The 18368-nt window shown below is 31.5% G+C and overlaps 2 protein-coding genes across 3 annotated transcripts; both read right to left on the bottom strand.

Annotated features, from left to right (window-relative positions):
* Positions 1-217: 217 nt before the first annotated feature.
* On the bottom strand, positions 218-10302 carry LOC144473816 (CDK5 and ABL1 enzyme substrate 2). 2 transcript variants are annotated; one of them, XM_078188052.1, is made up of 10 exons: positions 8408-10302; positions 7530-7907; positions 7315-7438; positions 7119-7246; positions 6829-6867; positions 6120-6205; positions 5945-6051; positions 5737-5843; positions 5458-5662; positions 218-5385 (listed from the first exon to the last, which is right to left on the bottom strand). In XM_078188052.1, the coding sequence occupies exons 1-10, from the start codon at positions 8827-8829 to the stop codon at positions 5245-5247; spliced, it is 1737 nt and encodes a 578-aa protein (XP_078044178.1). In that variant the 5' UTR covers positions 8830-10302; the 3' UTR covers positions 218-5244. The 2 variants fall into 2 exon arrangements, with proteins under 2 accessions (XP_078044178.1, XP_078044179.1); XM_078188053.1 differs by lacking the exon at positions 6829-6867.
* Positions 10303-10431: 129 nt separating this feature from the next.
* Positions 10432-17522, bottom strand: Ubr1 (Ubr1 ubiquitin ligase). Its single transcript, XM_078188051.1, has 3 exons — positions 17261-17522; positions 16701-16931; positions 10432-16365 (listed from the first exon to the last, which is right to left on the bottom strand). The coding sequence occupies exon 3, from the start codon at positions 16330-16332 to the stop codon at positions 11119-11121; it is 5214 nt and encodes a 1737-aa protein (XP_078044177.1). The 5' UTR covers positions 16333-16365; positions 16701-16931; positions 17261-17522; the 3' UTR covers positions 10432-11118.
* Positions 17523-18368: the final 846 nt, after the last annotated feature.

Raw genomic sequence — 18368 nt, 5'->3', positions numbered from 1 at the left:
CTGGTAAAAGTAATATCTATAACAATCAGTACTGGAGCAACATGACTTTAAGATATCCATTATCATCGCAATATTTTCAGATAACGTTACGTTCCTCTCTAGTTTTCTACTACAATAAAACATTTTGCAGATCCGCCGTTAACGAGCTTCAATTAAGTTTCAACAGATGATAATCGATGTCTATAAATCTAAGGCAGGGTGAAGAGACAGCACGATCTGAAGTTTCTTTCGGACTTTATTTCGTATTTATACATATCCTTTTCATTATATCCTAACAGTTTGAAGTAATGAAACATTCGATATGAAAACGTGCCGTGTACTAACAAAGTAACGGCCGTTGCTTGTAACACGAATCAACGTAACGATGTGTTTTCTCTTTTCTCTCTTCGTTTAATTGACAGACTGATAGCACGGAGATGCTATTGTTGACTTTTTTTTTGTTTCAGTGTCGCGTCGAGTATTCGCACGAGAACGACAGACACAGGGTGTTGCAATTCAAATCGTTTTCTAATTAAATCGTCTCGCAATCGAAAAATATCGCATATCCTGATACCCGTATCTTCGTTTCTACGCTACCAAAACGAAAATCTGTCAACGAAAATAGACTACGGATCGTACATACAATACATTCCAAGCCAACGCAACGGTCGAACATCGTCCGATTCGAGTACAATCGCTGGACAAACAACGCTGAAAGGATTCTCAACGTGTAATGGCGTGTGGAGACTGTCGTGGCGAGAGATTAACAAATGGGTCGTCTTTTCAATTAGCGCACGTCAGACTATAAGGTGCATCGATCTATGGTAAGAAGTTATTAATCGATCCTCGCGGAGTCTTACAAAGCACACCGGGATAGAACATTGATAATGTATATCGTGTTGCCGTAAGATATTATTTTGTATGTTAGTACGAATAGCTTATAGCGTTATTTAGACGAATAAAAACAGTATCACATAATATCAAAGACTACTTTATCGTAGCTACATATAAACCTCTCATGAGCAGGTATATTTAATCATCGATCCGTTTATACAATCTTAATTCTTCTTCTATCAAATTCGCCGTTACAAATGTGTCGTATCAAAGACCGTTCTCCTCCTAATTCTATTCCGACATCTATTAAACTACAGTCAAATGTTAACATCGACGATGAGAACCGATAAATGGTGGAGGGAGATCACTGAAAAAACCAGCTCGTTCAAATTCTCAGCCTTAACATTTTCCCTACAGCTGCATGCATGTATATATGTATATGCAGCTGATATACGCGCAAAAAATACACATTATATATGTATACTTGTAGTATACCGCATGTAAGTTCACCACACAAAGCTCAAACGGCATTTGCTTCTTATAACTGGGCGCACTCGTTCCGAAAACAGGGGGAATAGTATTATTAAGATACTATGCATAGAAAGTGGGAACAAATTGATCTAGATATAAAACACAGATAACGAAGAATAAATAAAGAAATTGTTGCTCTATACTCTATAGAATTTAAACGAAAAATAAAGACATCATTCTATACAAGAAAACATACCGGATGTTTCACTTCATTCATATTACCTCATAATAAAGTTAATTTGTATTTTTTCCTTTTCTCAGTATACCGAAGTTCTCCCCTAAAATGTTAGATTCTCCAATTGGTTTGCAAGCATAGATAGAGTTTTAAAGTTTTAATAGTGTTGTTTAAATATTTAAATAGCGTGAACTTAGAATTAAATATTTCTATTGGTCGAGATAAGTAAAACATCCTGTATAAATGCCGACATGTAATCTTTATATGCTACCGCTGTTGTTTATTATGTATGATTTTTTAAATTAAATTGTGCCCATCTTTGAAATGTTTCTTGTTCGAGACCAAACTATGGCAACGGAAGATAGGTGTATAAAGAATCGACCACTGTTTTATCTATCTCCAATTTGATGTAGGTCTGTCAATCAGTGCCAACAGATTTTTACGAACTATTTCGCAACATAGCAAGTTTGATAGCGCAATAATTAAAATGATTTTACTGTTTCACCTAAGACTGAAACATAAAATATCTTCGTCGTTTTCAATATCATGAGAAAATTACTAATGAAGTTTATTATCATGAGTGATATACTAGAAAAATGCACGCGTTAACATTTTATATCATTCTATTAAAAATGTAATAGTACAATGTAACCGAAATATGCGAATAATAAAACCAACAGATACTATAGCTTCCAGCCTTAGATGACATCTCATGTACCGGATGATTTACCATATTATAATACATGAGAATTGCTAACAGTTTCAGTAGTACCAAATCGAAAATATAAAACAGCGGGAACAAATGATTAAATGTTTTATAAACTTACATAAAGTTACCCTGAACTTCCTATTTGATCGTAATAATTTCATTATTAAACAGGACACAATACGAATAATAAGCAACGTTTCCAATCAGAATGATGGCTTATTTCTAGTACTAAACAGTATGTACAACATCAAATACCTTTCTCAAATAAATCGAAATACCTTGAAACAGTAGGTGAAAGCATTTTAAATAAAGATAGTTCATAACTAAAAAATGAAAATAATCAGGGCCATAATTATGGACTATTTAGAAACATCGCAAAAACTGCAATATGTATTTAATTCATTATGGCACCAGTTAGAGCTATTACCAATTAATCTCACGAAACTATAAAATAATAAAGAAAATGTGAAACTATAACATTATAACTTCAATATCTTGTACATATATGGCATAGAGTTATACATATGCATCTACTGATTATTATTATATCTAAATTCTAAAATCTTATTAAACGAATCGATAAATCACATTTTTTGTCTTCCCATATTAGAGACAAAAACATACATGCATTTAACGTGATCCTCATTTTCACTAACAGTGCACCATCAAATAATTACATTAATTACGGATGGTATTCTCGTATTTTATAATTAATTTTGCAAATGGAAAGTCCATGTTTTTGTCAATAACATTTCATTACATAACTGAATATTGTACTGAGAACTTATTTTGGGGTTGTATATAGGAAATAATATGAACGTTTGACTTATAAACGTATCAGACTAGTATGCTAATGAAAGTATTGGCATAGACACGTAATAATAATAATTAAAACTCAGCAACTGTATTATTATGTAAACGTAAATTATATATAGTTCATTTGCCAAATAAATATACTTATATAATTGAAAATGTTAAAATTGTTATTTTTATAGTGCAAATTCCACGTCGTCATCTTAGTACAATATACATATGTATATACACAGTAATAAAATAAATATGTGTCTACAATAGAATTAATTTCACAACGTAACACATTAACATAAAACTCCGAATTAAAACTTAACATACAAACTTGATAAATACTGCCATCGATTTCTGTACACTAGTATATTTTACAATATACGTAAATACGTTCTTATATTAATTACAAGGAGTGAAAAATATCTCAATACTTAAGTTTACGATAAAATTTTAGCAGACACTAATATAATATCATTATTTTGTAAATAACATCCCGTGAATAAAAACTTTTTATTACTATTTTTATGTGACTAAACATAAACGAAGATAAAAGAAGAAAACACAACATAGAAGTACCTGTTAAACAATTTGGAAGATACCTCTGTAAATACTTTTATATTATCCAGTAAGTACAATTACGATAAGTACGCTAAGAAATTAAAATTTTTTACTACAGCACCACACGCGGGTGTTTTACTTTGGATTTTTAGGTATTCTTAATAATATTAATTTACATATAATGTTTCATTTTATTAGACTACAAGTTTTCCAATATTTTCCATTGGCGAATAGTGTCTCAATCATTTTTAATTGTTAGTGTTTCAATAGCTTATGTAGCTCACTATTATAAGTACATACAAGTACTTCAGTCCATATAACCCTGTACCTCAAATACAATCATATTTTTGAAGTATTGTGAACGCACAATGCAAACCATTTATTAAAAAGTAAATTTTGAATTTTAAAGAATATCTTTTTTACTCTACACGCATCAATTTACAATTCAAATGATGTACCAAGCAACTGTACATATACATTCTGCACTTTTACGATATTTCCAGAATACTAAAAATATACGAGTCACATCTTTATCTTGACTAGACGAAAAGAAAACAGACAAAGAAATAATGATACTTATAGTTTTCCGTAAGGATAATTTTTGAATTTCACGTTTTGAAAAATTTGTAACTATTATTAACTAAATCTATCTTCTTTTATACCTATTTTTAGCCAACGAAAATGTATTACGTAAAAAAAAAAAACTAATACAAATAATTGTAGAATATTTTATAAAAATTGACAGGAAACTTAATTTTATAAATTATTATATATTATTTCATCTAGCATCTTCAACATGTATAACATTCAAAAATAATTTATAGTGAACTAGAAAGAAGTACTTATTTAAGCACCAGTTTTTTATAAGTATATCATCTTACTATTTCCTAGTATTTGTTCAATCAGCTGCCTGATGATTATACAATGAAATAAATAAATTTTGTATTCCTTACTAGTAAATAATTGAAAAAAGTTAAGACTGCTTAAAAACGAAACACAGTTTAAAACAGTATGGATTTTGTTTACAAGTAAAAATTTTTAATGTTCGTCTTAACCACGTATTGTTGTAATTATTTGAAACTACATAATTCACTTCACGAAAGTAATTAAAAATCATTGTATCTTCAGAAAAGGATTATTGCTTACACCAAGTAAGACTCAATGATGATAAAATTAATAATTGAAAAAATACTTTAAAGAAAGAAATTTAACTTCCTAAAATATATCATAAGTACAACATGTCACTATTTGCAATTCTTACACTGTTTTGCACTTGGGTATCAACGAAGAAGAATTTATGAATTCGCATTTTGCAATATCTAAAGTAATTCTTACTATAAATCATTCAACTAGCAGCGTTATAGAATGTTAATTATTAACTCGTTGAATCATACAAGAAAATGTAGAATACCATCCTATCCTTATAATTCTTATTTATCAAAATGTCTGTAATCATTATCTCGATTACTTCTTTGCTTTCGTGTTTCAGAGCAACGAATTACCTAATAATCTCCAAATTCTTTTTCTCTTCCTTATATCTTTGTACGTTTTTGTATAAAAACATCTGTACCTTGTACTTTACACAATTATTTAAACAATTTCAGCGTCACGAAGAAATTGTTCTCGATCTAGGTAAACGAAACATAAAAAAAGATCAAGACTCATAAATCAATCTTTGATAATGCGGAAATATTTCCCATGTCGGGAGGTGCAAGCCAAACTCTAAGGCTACCAAAACAGCAAATTCAGATGTTATTAAATCCTTGCGATTTAAACGAAATATACTTTCAATTCTCTGGAAATTATTTAAAAATTGTATTTATGTACATTTTTTTGAGATAATAAGTAATATATTTTTAATAAATACCTCTATTAATGATTTAAGTACGTCACCCTTCACATCATTCAGTTTCGCTGCTAAAAGTAAGCATGCACCAGCACATAATTTTCGTGTTTGTTTCGTGACAATATTTCGAAGAATAAGTTTCTCAAAATATACGTAAGCCATTGCCACTGTCAGTAGATCAATACCATATTCCATTTTTGCTATTTTTCTCATTTCTCGCTTCAAACTAAATATAATATTGTTAATTTTTCTACTTCATTCACGTGTTAATACTGACTTATTATTGCTTTTAATACAAACCTTCGTAACTTGCTCAAAGTAAGTTGAATATGCGGAAATTTTTCTTTAAATTTATCATTCAATTCCTTTTTTAAGTCAGACGGTCGTACATAATCAATCACTGATGCCTAAGTAACAAGCAATAATTCAGCGATTAAGTAATATTGATAATAAACTAGAAATTTATTATTATTATTATTTATAGAAACAAGTGTTTAAATATATTCACCATATATGATGTAAAGGTGAGAAGTGTTCTATGCTTTCCAGCTATGAGTTCTGGATCATCTAATAAATTTGGACTATACTGTAGTGTTTGATCATCCCAGTCATAAACTGAAATAACAAAAGAATTATTTACACATCTTATGTAACAACTTACGTTATACTACTTAATCGTGTACCTTTTGAATCAGTACTAAAAGACAATGGAGGGGATTCAGGTGTTAAATGTTGAGCACGATGTGTGTTTGTATCATAAGACAAGCACCTGTAACAAATTATTTTCCATTGAAATAAACTAATCAAATTTTAAATCTAAATCGCATGCACTAAATAATTTATTTCACCACCATTGGTCTTAAATGCATAGTACTAAGTCAACTAATACTTTTTATAAATTATGAATTTACATGTACGTGTGTAAAAATGGAAAAATGATAATGCGTGTATGTGAGTGATAACCCCTAAATATTCTATTTATATTATTGGCAAACTTCCATTGTGACAAAAATATTACTTTGACTCACTCTAAAAATCATATCAATAATTTTTTTAAATTAATAATACCAACACACACTACTAAATTTCCAAAATAATTTTTAATTGTAATAATTATATATTATTTCTTCGACTATTAATTTATTTTTTAAACATTTAAATATGTAATTATTTATCTACACAATCAGAATAAAAATTATAATAAAAAAGCTTTATACATATGCATAATAATACCTCTACACAATACAAAATATGCAAGACATATTAAAAATAAATGTCTAGTTACATATTACTTAAAGTTATTTATCATGAAATAAAATAAATAAGATTTCGTATTTGAACAACATATATCTATGTAAATTCTTTTAAATACAATACTGTTACAGTTTTTACCATTTAGAGTGATCCACATTCCATGTAATAGTTTTTGTCCTGCAAAATATGGATGAAGTATCTTGTTATAAAATAAACAAATAATATAATGCATTTTCTGTGAAAATACATTAATAAAATGCATGACACATGAATGAAAATGATAATACAATATAAAATGTGAAAGCTTACAACAATGTTATGTAAGAAATTATTTTGTATCCTCTGAAAACTTCCAATTTTTTTTACAAGTTTAGATGAAATATTGAACAGCAATTACATGTTAATTTTTATGTACATATATTGAATACCTTGAAACCATAGGATGCTTGGTAGGCATAACATGTGTAAGTTCTATTGCCTCGTTATCACCAAAATGTAACTTTTTGTCCTTCTGAAATTGCCTAGATGGTACAAGCAACTGTCCATAAGATATTTCCTAAAAAAGAATTCATTAACCTCTGATATAAATACATACAAGTTACTGTAGATGTACAAATTAGATACCTGGCCGTCTTTAGCACGCTCTATACCCAGTAAACCAAAAGGATCAATGTTATCATTGATTGCAGATAATGGTCGCTGTGAAGAAATATTTTTTCTTCTTCCAGTATCTTTGCGCAATTCAGACCTGTAAACACAGGCAAAGATTTATGACGAGATTATTTATGCCACTTAGCACACTCGGAACACATTGTACAATATACATTTTATTTACACACCAACTAGATCTTTGTCCTTTGTTATATGGAAGAGCAGAAAATACTAAAAATGGTACACGTTTGTTAGAAACTAAAACTAGTCTGTCATCTCCAAATTTGTAACCATTTATAGGATGCTGCATTAAACGCAATTCTCTTGTAACTTCTGGTATTATACCACTGTTTGTACATCCGGTTGGCATATTATTTGATGCCTTTGTTTTAGATTTAGAAGATTGTGATTTAGAACGTACAGAGCCGATGCTCTCATTAGAGCTATTATATTGGTGCTTAATATCTTCAGAAAGCGTAGATGTTTGATGAGTTATACGTTTTTTATATTGTAATGAGCCTACTCGTCTTTCAGGTAAAGAGTATTCACTGCCAGTAGTGCCAGTACTGAAAACCAGAAGAAATACTCTGTGTACTGTGCTGCATAAATACAAAAGTTATTAATGAAATTATTCAATATAAATATGCTTAATGTATTATAGAATGTTGTTAGAATATTCCTTCAATTCAATTAGTATAATTAAATATATACATTTACTTCAAAGTAAAATAATTGTAGCAGAACTTATAGCAAAATTATAGTAAAACTAAATGTAATATAAAGTGCATGTAACTTGTTCAATAAAATTTACTTGTCCTTAATAGCACGAATAAAACATAGCAGTTCGTTGTACTTTATAGCAAAAATGTACAGATGAGTAAATAAATATAAGGAATTCTATGATACTTGAAAGCCTTATATTTACTCTGCTCCTCAATGTATCAAAACGATAACTGCTTAAACAAGTACTCTAAATGCAATTGTGTCCCCGTAAACTAGGAAATAAAAATTTCCTGAAATGGTAACATTAAATTACAGACCAAAGTATACATAAGCAATCGTTTACCGTTCTCTAAATGAACTATGAAATCCAGACGATATGTGAGGGTAACTTCTTTCCTGTTCGAGAAAAGCAGCTACCATTGCCTTCGCAGGTGTTAACACTCCATCTGAATTTGAGCTAAATGAATTGTGTTCAGCATTTTTTTGCACTAGCTGCGGCGACGATGATTGTTTTGTAGATGGATGTGTTAAGTGCTCTTCTGCTCCATCATCAAGAACTTCCTCGCTGGAAACGTCCAGATCGGTTTGACGAACATCAGCCTGATGAGCTTGACTGTCGCTGAGGGTGCGAGTATGAGCAGTACCATTCCGCGATAGAACGGCTAACTTGGTATCACGGTGGCTGCCATCGAGGGAGATGTTCGAAAGAAACGTTAAGGCGGCCAACCTTCTACGTGAATTATTCTTTTTTAAGGCTGCTGCCATTCCACGGTTGACCGTGTCGAAAGACCGGCGTTACCGAATACCAATGCAAACGACCAGGAAGGGATAAGTGCCCAACAAGGACTCTTTTATCAAACGAGGACAACTACTAGGATCACAACTCATTGTCACAGCTCGTACACTTAGTCCTGACATTTTCCATCAATGTGCTTGCACAGTGCACGTACCAACGTGAACCGGTGTCACTCATCATCATACCGTTTTCTCTCATAAGATTAAAAAACAATTCCTGCCACCAATGAAACAACCTTCCTTCCTACTACGCAACACAACGACCCATCCTCCTCTAAACAGCCAAGTGATATCTTATCTTGTTCTGCGGCTGCGCATATTCACCTACATTAATTTAGGCATACATACATGTAACATTTTCTAGAAAGTTAATCCCTCCGTTTAAATCAATCATTTTGTCTAGGAAAATTTTGATATAACATGAATTATAGTTTTTCATATCAATTTTACATGAACATGAGCACGTATTAATATATTTTGAGGTTATTATGGCGGTTAAACGTTTATTGCGCATTACGACCGTCATCGTATTTCGACAGTTTCTTGTATTAAAAAACAATATAGGTATATGACACTACGTTACTTAATTCTTATATTACATGGCTATAAATATTTTAGTTATAATGTTATGTTTAATATTCAAGCACAAACAAATTATAGCAATTTTAAATAAGTTAGGAAAAAATATCTTTGAAATTTCTATTTAATTATTTATAGTAACAAACTCTTACCTTTTAATGATGCTTGAAGTTAATAATCCGCAGTCGATGATATGAAATTTCAAAAAAATGCACTGATGTCCTCGCGATTATAAATTAAACTTTTTTTGGATACATAGAAACTAAATATTTTATTTTATTTGATGAAAATTATATCTTTTATGTATGATTGGGTATTAAATATCCGTTATCAACATGCAAATATAAAAATCAAATATAATTATCACTTACTTTTTTGTAGCATAATTTGTGATTAATTAAATAGAAAACAAATGTAACAGTAATGTACTATTTAATTATTATACAGTCCTTAAAATATCTAATTTATGATAACAAATAAACAAAAGATATTAAAGATAATAAATAAAAACGGATGGAGCATATCTTTTTATATAACACTGGAAATAATTCAGGCATGAAACGTAAATTTGTTTTAAATGACACTGCATTCTGTCATTAATTATTGAAAATATTCGATACCACATTTTTAAAACATTTTACATATAATTATTTCATCGTAAGTAATCAATATTATTATGTATCAAAATGTATTGTACTTAAGCAAAATTGAAAAACTCATACTCTTATATAGCACTGTAAAGATTTTTAAACTTGTTAAACTGATCAAGAATTATTATTTACATATTTTTCTAGTTATAAAACTGTGTGTAAGTAATATTAAGTTGAACTATACAGCATATAATATAAGTTGATACAATGCTGTACTAAAAGCACAAAACTAATCTAATGAATATAAAAAAGTTAGTATTACGCGTGAAAGTAATATCCTTCATATAAATATTTAGTTATTGAATTATATTGAAATAAAAGACTAGCAATGAAAAAACAAATACCATGTCACATTATTTATTGTATTTTTTAAAAATTATTTAAATATTTACGTGTTTTTCTTGAGATTCATGCATTATAATATTATATTGTTTACAGATTTCTAAAATCGAAAATTTTCAGTTGCTGTCAATGTATCCAAGTATCAATCTTACATATTCAATTTACGATCTGGAACATTTTTAACGTCATCTATACTACTCGTGTAAAATAGAACTTCCTTAACGTTAAGTAAATTGATATTAAGTAATGTTATTTTAAAACAGAATAAAAGTCTTTAATTCATATAACTTGATTAGTTAATCATACAATCCTAAAATTCTTTAAACAATGTGACAATGAGTTGAGTGATATTAAAAACTAATTTCTATAAGCAACAAAGTTCGTACAACATTTTGTCAATAATTATAAAGAAATTTATATTTAATTTACACAATAATAATAGAAAATTCCGTAAACTCTGAAATAATCTAAGATGATATCGCAACGGGAATAACATCCAATTGTTTTAAATATACAAAGCCATCCGTACTGTATTCTTAAAATAAATAATTTTATCAAATTTGTATCATGATCAAACAGTTTAATTAAAAGTCATAATGTCAGCCGCTATGGTAGCTTATGCTAAGTATAGATTTAGTATTTTTAACTAAATGTCCAGGCTAGATTGTATAGGGAAATCCTAAGATGGTTATAGACGCTGCCATCGTATCAACATAAGACTATTTGAAGATTCAATAGCCCTTGATATGGAATCATATAGTCCATGTCCCAGCCACAACTGATTCAACTGCCTGTATTTTTCATGACACAGCCGGAGCGGATTTCCTCTTCGTAGACCTTGATCCGTTTCTCCGTATTCATCGAAATATGGTGGACAAACAAATGATCCTCGAATTGGACTTCTCAAGAAAAGTATTTCACATTTTCGTATCCGCAAAAATATTCCGACTCCCGCACCGCACGTACTTGCGTGATATGTACACGCACCGACCGTCATCTTGTTCAGTTCATTTTGGCAACAGTAACTTTGAGAACATAACATTTCTCCACAAACCAGGCACATTGTTGGATTTTTCAAGTGCTCTTGTTCGCTATTGGAACATGTGAATGATGATGTCATATTTATCAATTCACTATAATCTTCTGGAAGCTCGACCAATTTGTTAACTTTCAAAGGTTCTTTACATACTATGATTGCACTAGCACCAGCCAAATGCATCTGAACAGCGGGATGACTTTTCCAAACATTTATCAATTTCATAATTACATCTAAATTTGGCTTCACTAATTCATCACATGTTGTGGGTAAACCCAAATATGCACAGATGTTTTCATATGTAGCTCCTTCTACTTTAGTTAATTCCTCCGGAGCCGGAACATCAGTTACATAATGAAAATAAAGAGCGCAACATCTAAGGAAAGGCATACAAGCTTCCTTGACTCTTCTCCATATTTCAGAAACTGTTTGCGTGTCGATATTAACGTTTAAAGCTTGAACCAATATGAGAATGGATTCTGCAGACCTTTCAGTCATTTCTTGTCCCTCTGTATCCATTCCTTCATTGAAGTCTGATGTTAATAATATTTTTACTATAAGAGATATAAATACAAGTTGCAACGCGTAAAAGTCACACATTCCACCTGTAATGATTTGTGGTGGTGTATCATTTTGATTAAAAAGCGTTGGTACTGAATTAATTAAAGGAACGAGCATTCCAAATGAATCCCAATCTAAAATGCTTGCTGAATCATGTGGATTCTTGATTAATAACATTAAATAGGAAATAGCATGATTCCTAATATTATCTTTATTTGCCCATGTCAAATTTGTACCGCTGTTAGTTGTACACGCAGATCCCAGAATAGCCGAAATTCTAGCAAGACCTTCTAAACTATCCCTCTGTCTAGATGATAAAGCACCCAATAATGGTTTATCCATGTCGCGTAAGATAAATTCTATGGCATGAATAGTGTATGCTGTTGATTTCCATACTGATAATGGAACTGTGGGATCATTTTCACGTGGTTCTGTTCCACAACCTACTGTATACGTTGCCTGTGCAAAAAGATGAATCATCGAAACTAAATTTTCAGAAATAATTGGTCCAGGATGACCATAAGTTGATGTTAAAGCTCCCACTACCGGATCTCCAAGCATATTAGAAGAAATTATAGAATTAAGATTTGATCCTTGCTCCAAAGAACTATCTTCTTCCATAGTCTGATTATCTTGAGATTCAGTGTACAATTCACCATCCACCCATGTACTAAAATCAAGCTGAGGCTGATTTTGTGGTGTTGGTTGTAATATTCCCAACGGTGGTAGAAGTGGTAAAACAGTATTACTAAGACATTCGCAAAGTGGACAAAGATATTCATGTTTCTCAACGTCAAAGCTTGCAGGCTGCCGTAAACGGAACGGTCTTCTATTCTCTTTAGCGAGGACATTGTTAAAGTACTTTTGCCAACAATTTACATGCATCACGTGACCACATGTGCCAGTATGTGGTGATGCACCTAATTTTGAAGAAAGATACAATGGATTAGGTTCATTAGGTGAAGCGCCTCTATGTTGGCATAACACCGTGGACTGTTGTACACACGCAGCCAATACCATTGCTGGACCAGATGCAGTTACAGTTTGATTCTCCTGGCATAAGATGCAAGTATAAGTTTTCTCTTCACACATTCTTGCTGTTTGTTCAATACCAACAGCAATAGGTGTCTTTTGGAAACATTCATTCAGGTCTATAGTCGAACCTCGATCATTAGATTTATTCGCATCTATATCAGTTTCTTCAAACAACTCAGCGTTTTTCTTCATAAAATGTTTTTGCATAGCAGTCATTTGTGCCATTACATTTGCACGTTTCTGAGCTGCCATTTTCGTTCTCCATTCTTTGTCATTGTTATTACTTTTAGCATAGCTTGTGGGTACTGTTTGAACTACGATAGGTGTAGTACTATCTTCTATATTACTACCAGCAACTTCTCTATATTTTAATAAAACCCATATTAATAAATCTTTATGTGTTTCTATAAGCGGACTGATGTAGAGGTCTTCTAATATTTTAAAAATATTCCATTTTGCAGCTCTGGCAGTAAATGTAAGAAAAGGGTAGTAACCCGACTCTTCTTCTTGAAGGGCATAGCCAATAAGATGTAAAACTTTATGTACCTGTGGCTCTGAGAAACTACAAGGACCGCAATTAAGTGCCTTTTCCAGTACAGTTTTCATAATATGTAACATGACATCGCATTGCAGTAAATTGGTAACTAAACTAAATAGTTCTGACAATCTAGGAAGTTTCGGAGGTGGACAACATTCTAATTCTCCAAGAGCTTTCCTTCGTTTACGTTGCACTTCTTCAGATTTACTTAATTCCTCCTTTGTATAATGGTAGAAAAAGATATTATATTCTGAATAAAATTCTGGTTTTAACTGATATACTCCTTTTCCTCCCGATGCTTGAGAAGGTTTTTTGAAATCTGCTACTTCATGTATTACTTGTTCCATTCCTATTTCCACGTTTGGATCATCTGGCAATGCCTTACTAAGTTCTGAATGAGAAAGTGGTTTAATACACAATTGTTGTATTATATCTTTTTTCAGGCGATCATCAGCAGTGACTTGTCCAACACCAGGTACATATCTTTCACCAATTATTGTTATGAGTAGTCCTAGAAATTCTTCAATTAAAATTACTTCTTCTTGCTCTAAAGAAGTAAGACCACAACTTGGATTTGCCCAATGCAGTAGATTATATTTGTTTAGAACGTGAATTAAAAATTCATTACTCTCTATTAAAGATGCTCCAGCTTGAAGTAAAATAATGTCTGTGTCTAACATTTCTGAACGACATTTCACATTATGATAGAAATATAATTGATTTACTAAAGAATAACCATTTCTTCGCCACATACCGGCATGTGCCTGTGAAATCATTACTTGAGTAGCCAACACAGGTTCTATAATTTCTTCTGGTGTTGGTTTTGTTTGATTAATAAATTCATCGCATTGAAAATGTAGATTATGCTGTTCAAGGTACAGGAAAAGACCAGCCAAAAATCTGGATAGAGGAAGGTGTATAGACACTGGTTCAGATGAGACGTCATATTGAATACAAGTTGCACTGTGATCTACTAATTCTTTCACTTGCGTTGGACGATATTCGAGTCCGGCTTGTTTGCTTAATCTTCTCAAAACCATTCTGAAAGCTTTTATCAGAACAGCTCGATCTGAACCACACCATTGTACAGCAAGTGTCATAACTGGAGATAGTCTGACGTGTAAATTAAAAGCAGATTCCCATTCAGGTTCGTATTCCACATGTTGACCAACTTGCCTAAGCACTGCATCCATAGATTGCATGCTACAAAGTAAAGTCAGTAAAAGGGAAAGTCCTTGTAAGAATCCTTCCCTCAATTCGTATGTCCAAACAGTTGGTTTAGTACTTAATAAGTATCGTAAATCATGAAGAATTTGTTGAGCTCTTCTGAATGAAGAATGTGGAGGATCTCTTTCAAATTCCAACTTTCCTGCTTCGTTACATTTTCGAGAGCTTTCAGAAATAAACGTGTTCAACAAGATAAATAACACATTATGATGTGCGATAAGGTAATGCGCCAGTGTTGGAACAGTAAATAACTGCACTGAAAACGAAACAATAGAAAATGGATGATCATGATCATCTCTTATGAAATCCTGCATAACACCTCCATAATTATTAGTGAAGACAATTGCTAAAGCTTTCTTGCTTTCATACTGCATAAGCATTCCAGACATGAATAATCTGTGCCAGGCTGTTCTAGCAGATTTCCACAGCTCTGAATCTCTCATAAGCATACCTTCTACAACAGAAATATCTGGTAATTTCGTATTTAGTGCAACATTACTAAAAAGCACTCTGAAACCTTCACAGAGACCTATAAATTGTTGTAACCAATTTAAAAGTTTCATAGCAAATGTTTGATGAGCAATTACATGAGCATGAACTACAAGAACTTTTAATGCTCTGCTGCTATGCCTCTGAGTAAATTTTTCAATATCAAACTTTAAATCCTCACAAACTTTAAACCTAGAACACTTCACAACAGCTCTACCTTCTCTATCAACATTTGTTACAAATTCTACCGCATCTTTTTGTGGGCATTTCATAACACGTTGAAGTGTAGTGATTACCTGATCAAATGTATGTGTCTCATTATTAAATAGAACTGTACAATAAGAATCCAAAGAAGATGAAAGCGACAAAGGATCATCCTCGTTCTCTTTGATTTGTAATTCAGAAGGTACGCTTGTGTACTCTGAAGATAACATTTCATAGCAATATCTCAGAACTGCTTCAAAAGTTACAACCGCTCTTTCTGCAACATCACCGGGCAATTTGTTTCCACAGGATTCTTTAGCTTGATTTCCAGCCAAATGTATATTACAAAATGGTTCACTCTTCCAAGCTTCTGTGTCTCCGCAATCACAACATCCTCCACCACTTGACGTGCCCATTTTGTATTTATGATTACGATGAGCCGATTGTTTAAAACAATCCACGCACAAAACACAAGTTAAATCGATACAACATTCTCTACAACTGTATGTAGGCTCTCCCATCTTGAATACTTTACCACATATATTGCTATCCGTTTGACTTAGCTGCTTTAAAGCAATTTGTGGGTCACCATTGCAAATGAATTCTTCTAGTGTATAGTATAATACTTTTTGCGCTGTTTCTTCATCAAAACTCCAGTCCAAACAATCGCTGTTCGGTTTTGGGCTATATATTTTTGGGACCCAGTTTCTCCAGTGTTCTTTAAAGTGAGTACCTGACAATATTCCTTTACTCATTTTCTCCATCCATGTGCTAACACATGGTTGGCTATAAGTTGGCGGTTCATTAACCATGATGGTAAGTTTAATTTTTCAAAATAATGTGCACTGAAATAATGAACATTAGAAATTAAACTCCGAGACTTTTAAATGTTTTGATTTAGATATTCTACTACACTATTAACTATTGTTGAAAAATATTCAAGAAACTTTTATATAAAGAATATAATTTATTAAATTAAATATTTATTTGCATTTTAACAAAGACATGTTTACAATATCCATTACGTATTATACATATATTAGCAAGGAACATAAAAAAAATTCCAATAGAGTATTATATTTTTGTTTAATCTTTAAACATTGATAATGCTTCCTGACTTATAATATTATATAAATCTCTTTTGTAAACATAAATGTTTAATAAAGACCATTATACTAACCACGGTAATACACAGGTTCAACACAGTTTTCAATTTAATGGACCAACGGAAGGCAAATGCAAATCACTATACTTCTTACATTGTTGTTTAATCTAGTGCATAAATGTAAGGTATGCCAGAACCATTGGTAGGATTTTACTATACAAAAGCCTTCAGTTCACTTTAAGTGTATGGTTTTAGATGATGTCTTTTATTTCACGCATATTTCCTTGATGCTTTCTCAATCATAATCTGAAAATGATAGGTTACCAAAAATTTATAAGAAATAACGTATGTCTGACACATAATCGTGACTTTTTTTTTTCATTCGACAAAAATGTTGGTAACTGCGTATATTCAGGAACATTTTCGTACCATGAAGTAGAATATCAAAATGACGTTTCGAGAACCAGGAAGCTGATTCGATAGTGTCGTAAGAGATAGAAATTAAACGTTACATTACGAAACTTGATATCTTATACAGATCGAATAACATTTCAATTTGAAAAACTATTTCATAAGTGCGACAGAGCTTTTACTAAACTGAACTATTTTTAACTTCCTCGGAAGACGATACTTACTATTATGACGACCAGACCAAGGTTAATAAAAGATATTGAAAAGTTCTTTGTTTCACAAAATTTGTAGGTGATTCTTGATTACGTATATAATAATGATAGAATCGAGGTTTCCTTCGATGATCACAGGTGTGCATCAGAGATGCGTATATCCGAAAACAGCGATCAGCCAAGTTTTGAAATTTCAGAACGAAATGATAAGTAATATTTTTGCACAGCTGCTTCAACAATGCACAAAATGGCTTATGAAGTTTAGAGTCTAAAACCATATGCATATTAGACGTGTTTTTGTGTTGATATCCGCTTTTGATTGCAGCGCCAAAACAATTAGTTTAAAACATTGCACATTTACAAAAGTCGAAAAATAGATAAGTTCAATTGTGCTATGTGTGTTTGCATTAAGAACAAGTATATGATTTCAGAATATATTTTCAAATAATAAGTTACAAGTAAATACATTTGATTAATATTAGAACATTTATTTATTATGTAATTAAAATCAAATATATATATATATACATACGTAATTTGTATTATACATATAATTTTAAGAAATACATAAGTGGAAAATGTCACAAATTTATTTCTACTATTAATGAAAAATTTGCTGTTGGTTTAAAATATTGCGATCCTTTTTCTATAATAAGAAAATGTTGTAACTTTGTAACAAAGTAAAATTTAATTTGTAATATTTGCATATTTTGCGGTCTCCTGGGATTTTTAGGAATGGGTTGGTGTCCGTGGTTTAGAGTTTGACTTTTGCATGGATCGCTACCATGGATCACGGATTTAGAAATAGAGGCATGGTGTACAAATTAGTTCAACGGCTCACGTTTAACATGGATGGGAGAGGGGAGGGCACCATTTTGTTACAAGTCGCTTATAAATTCTGGATTTAACTATAATATGTGATACGTATGCAAGTACATTATTTAAGTAAGCATTAGTAATTAACTACACGGCTTTAGATAGTTCGCTGAAGCTAAGACAAATATCTATATGATGTCAGCTGAGCTCTTGCACGCTCTTCTTATAGCCTAAGGTGCCGTGCACGTCCCCACTATTTCAAAGCACATCCAATCCGCAGTGGATCATGTCTCAAGAGAAAATT

The sequence above is a fragment of the Augochlora pura genome, chromosome 7 (genome assembly GCF_028453695.1).
Source record: "Augochlora pura isolate Apur16 chromosome 7, APUR_v2.2.1, whole genome shotgun sequence".
NCBI lineage: Eukaryota > Metazoa > Arthropoda > Insecta > Hymenoptera > Halictidae > Augochlora > Augochlora pura.
This window is presented reverse-complemented; position numbering and strand designations above follow the sequence as displayed.